This window comes from Pholcus phalangioides, unplaced genomic scaffold (genome assembly GCF_987345545.1).
Source record: "Pholcus phalangioides strain wild (caught in Gottingen) unplaced genomic scaffold, Ppha-v1.0 ptg000011l_1, whole genome shotgun sequence".
Classification (NCBI taxonomy): domain Eukaryota; kingdom Metazoa; phylum Arthropoda; class Arachnida; order Araneae; family Pholcidae; genus Pholcus; species Pholcus phalangioides.
Window position 1 is genome coordinate 59,748,866 of NW_028301604.1, and position 2,122 is coordinate 59,750,987.

The 2,122-nt window shown below is 41.3% G+C and overlaps 1 protein-coding gene across 1 annotated transcript; it reads right to left on the reverse strand.

Annotated features, from left to right (window-relative positions):
- Positions 1-366: 366 nt before the first annotated feature.
- Positions 367-1,788, reverse strand: LOC149080640 (uncharacterized). The gene has a single exon (XM_089238799.1). It carries the CDS (start codon positions 1,786-1,788, stop codon positions 367-369), a length of 1,422 nt encoding a protein of 473 aa, XP_089094925.1.
- Positions 1,789-2,122: the final 334 nt, after the last annotated feature.

The following is a 2,122-nucleotide window of genomic DNA, read 5'->3' on the forward strand; positions in this document are numbered from 1 at the left end:
GGCAGAATTAAGCTCTGTGTGTTCAGACGTGGGAAAAAACAGTTTAACATCATCAGCAAATTGTACTAGTGGAATTGGATGAGTGTAAAAAGCAATGTCATACGTGAATAGTACAAACAACAGTGGACCCAACACAGAGCTCTGAACTACACCGCTAGATACGCATTTTTTCCCAGAGAGGCAATCTTCAACACGAACCTGAAAAGTTCTAGAGCCCAGATATGACTGCAGTATTCGGCACATCTTTTCTGGCACACCCAAGTTCAATAGCTTTGTGATTAGAAGAGAGCGGTCTATTTTATCGAATGCTTTGTGAAAATCAATAAACAATATATCAATTTCGGTTTTTTCTTCAACGGCATTTGTCTAATAGTCGTGGCAAATTAGTTGTTGGATTAATAGTGATCGACCAGGAACAAAACCAAATTGATTAGATGGTATAAACCCTGAATTGATAGCAAATGTAAGAAGTTTTTGGACCAGACATCTTTCGAATATTTTAGAAGAAATATCAGTCAATGATACCGGGCGATAGTTTTGAGGATCAGAACATTTGCCTTTATTTTTGAAAATAGGACGAACTATGGCATTCCTCCAGGAATTGGGTATCATACCAAAGTCATAAAAATACTGGAACACTGCACTCAAGAAATAAGATGCCTCGTCTCGTAAGGCCCTGTAGAAGCTACCGGGGATACCATCAGGCCCAGTAGAAGAGCGAGAAGGCAGTGCATCTATTAAAGAAGCGATACCTCTAGCATCAAACATATCGATGAATTGGGAATGGTCTTGCATAAGGCCGCCATCAAAATGAACTTCTGTCGCGAACGGTAACAAGTAAGCGTCTGAAAATATGTCCGCAAATATATCAGCCTTAGATTGACTGTCAGTAATTATAGCTCCATCTACAACAAGGGATGATATAGATGCAGCCGAACGTAGTTTCCGTCGAGCGTCTTTGTAGAAGGCAGTACGATTATTATTGCCACAAATCGAACGGAGGTGTGCACTCTCGCTTGATGCAACATACGCATTGTATTCCTGAGCCATGGCACAATATATTCGTTTGTTTAGAACACTCGGATACCTCCTCAAATTGCGCCAAGCAATCAGTTTCCTCTTACCGATTAGTCGCAGTCTTTTATTTGCCACGTTGCTAAGTTTTAATGACATACGAGGAATATACCTCCAACAATTCAAAAAGAAAGTTTGAAATGCATCGAGGGGAGACATGCGCTTTTCCCGGATAGAACCAAAGAGATCATGTAGTAATAGAGAAAGAGCGTCATAATCCGCACTCCTAAAGTCATGTTTAGCCAAGCCTGAATAATTATTGGCTATTAAATTAGGCAGTCGAAAGAGAAATGGTATATGCGGTGGGTTGTCACTATTGCAGAAGGGTGGCAATGATCGTATGTCGATTATAAATTCGGGAACAGTGCACAAAAGAAGATCCAAGAAATTCTCTCCCTTAGTGGGAAAGTCAACAAGTTGATTAAATCCCAAGTCTGCAATAGAGGCAAGAAAGAATCTGTCAGTTGCATGTGTAGATATGAGGTGGTATGAATCCCATTTTATGTTTCTCATATTCAGGTCGCCGGCCAATACGATGGGATATCTAACTGTACAATATAGTCTGAGAGCATCGAAAAAACAATGTAAATGTCCGGCATCGGACGATTTGTCCGGAGGAATATAAGCACAGATCACGCGCACACACTGAATACCGACTTTAATGTCCACAGCTATTATTTCGATTTCAGCATTATTTGTATCAGTTCTCGCCATAACAGCAGACGGGTTCAAATTATTTTTTGCAAATATGCAGACACCACCTCCAGGAGCGAACAATCTATCAGATCTAAACACGTCGTATCCCCGCGGGCATAGCAGGGAATCGGGTAGACTTGGGGACAGCCATGATTCGGATACGCATACAAGAGAGGGATCATAAGTTTCGAAAAATGAATGCGAATTAGTACGTCATATACCATTTCCGCAGTAGTGGCTCGCAAGTCCTCCTTCTAGGAGACTCGAAAATCCATCAGAATCGTAGGAAGTACCGTTTCTCAGCGATTAAGTGCATGACCATTGACGGCAGATTTGAGATAGCGATGGAAGC

Coding starts and splice junctions, on each gene's coding strand:
- LOC149080640 (XM_089238799.1), bottom strand. CDS start 1,788: ATGGCGAGAACTGATACAAATAATGCTGAAATCGAAATAATAGCTGTG.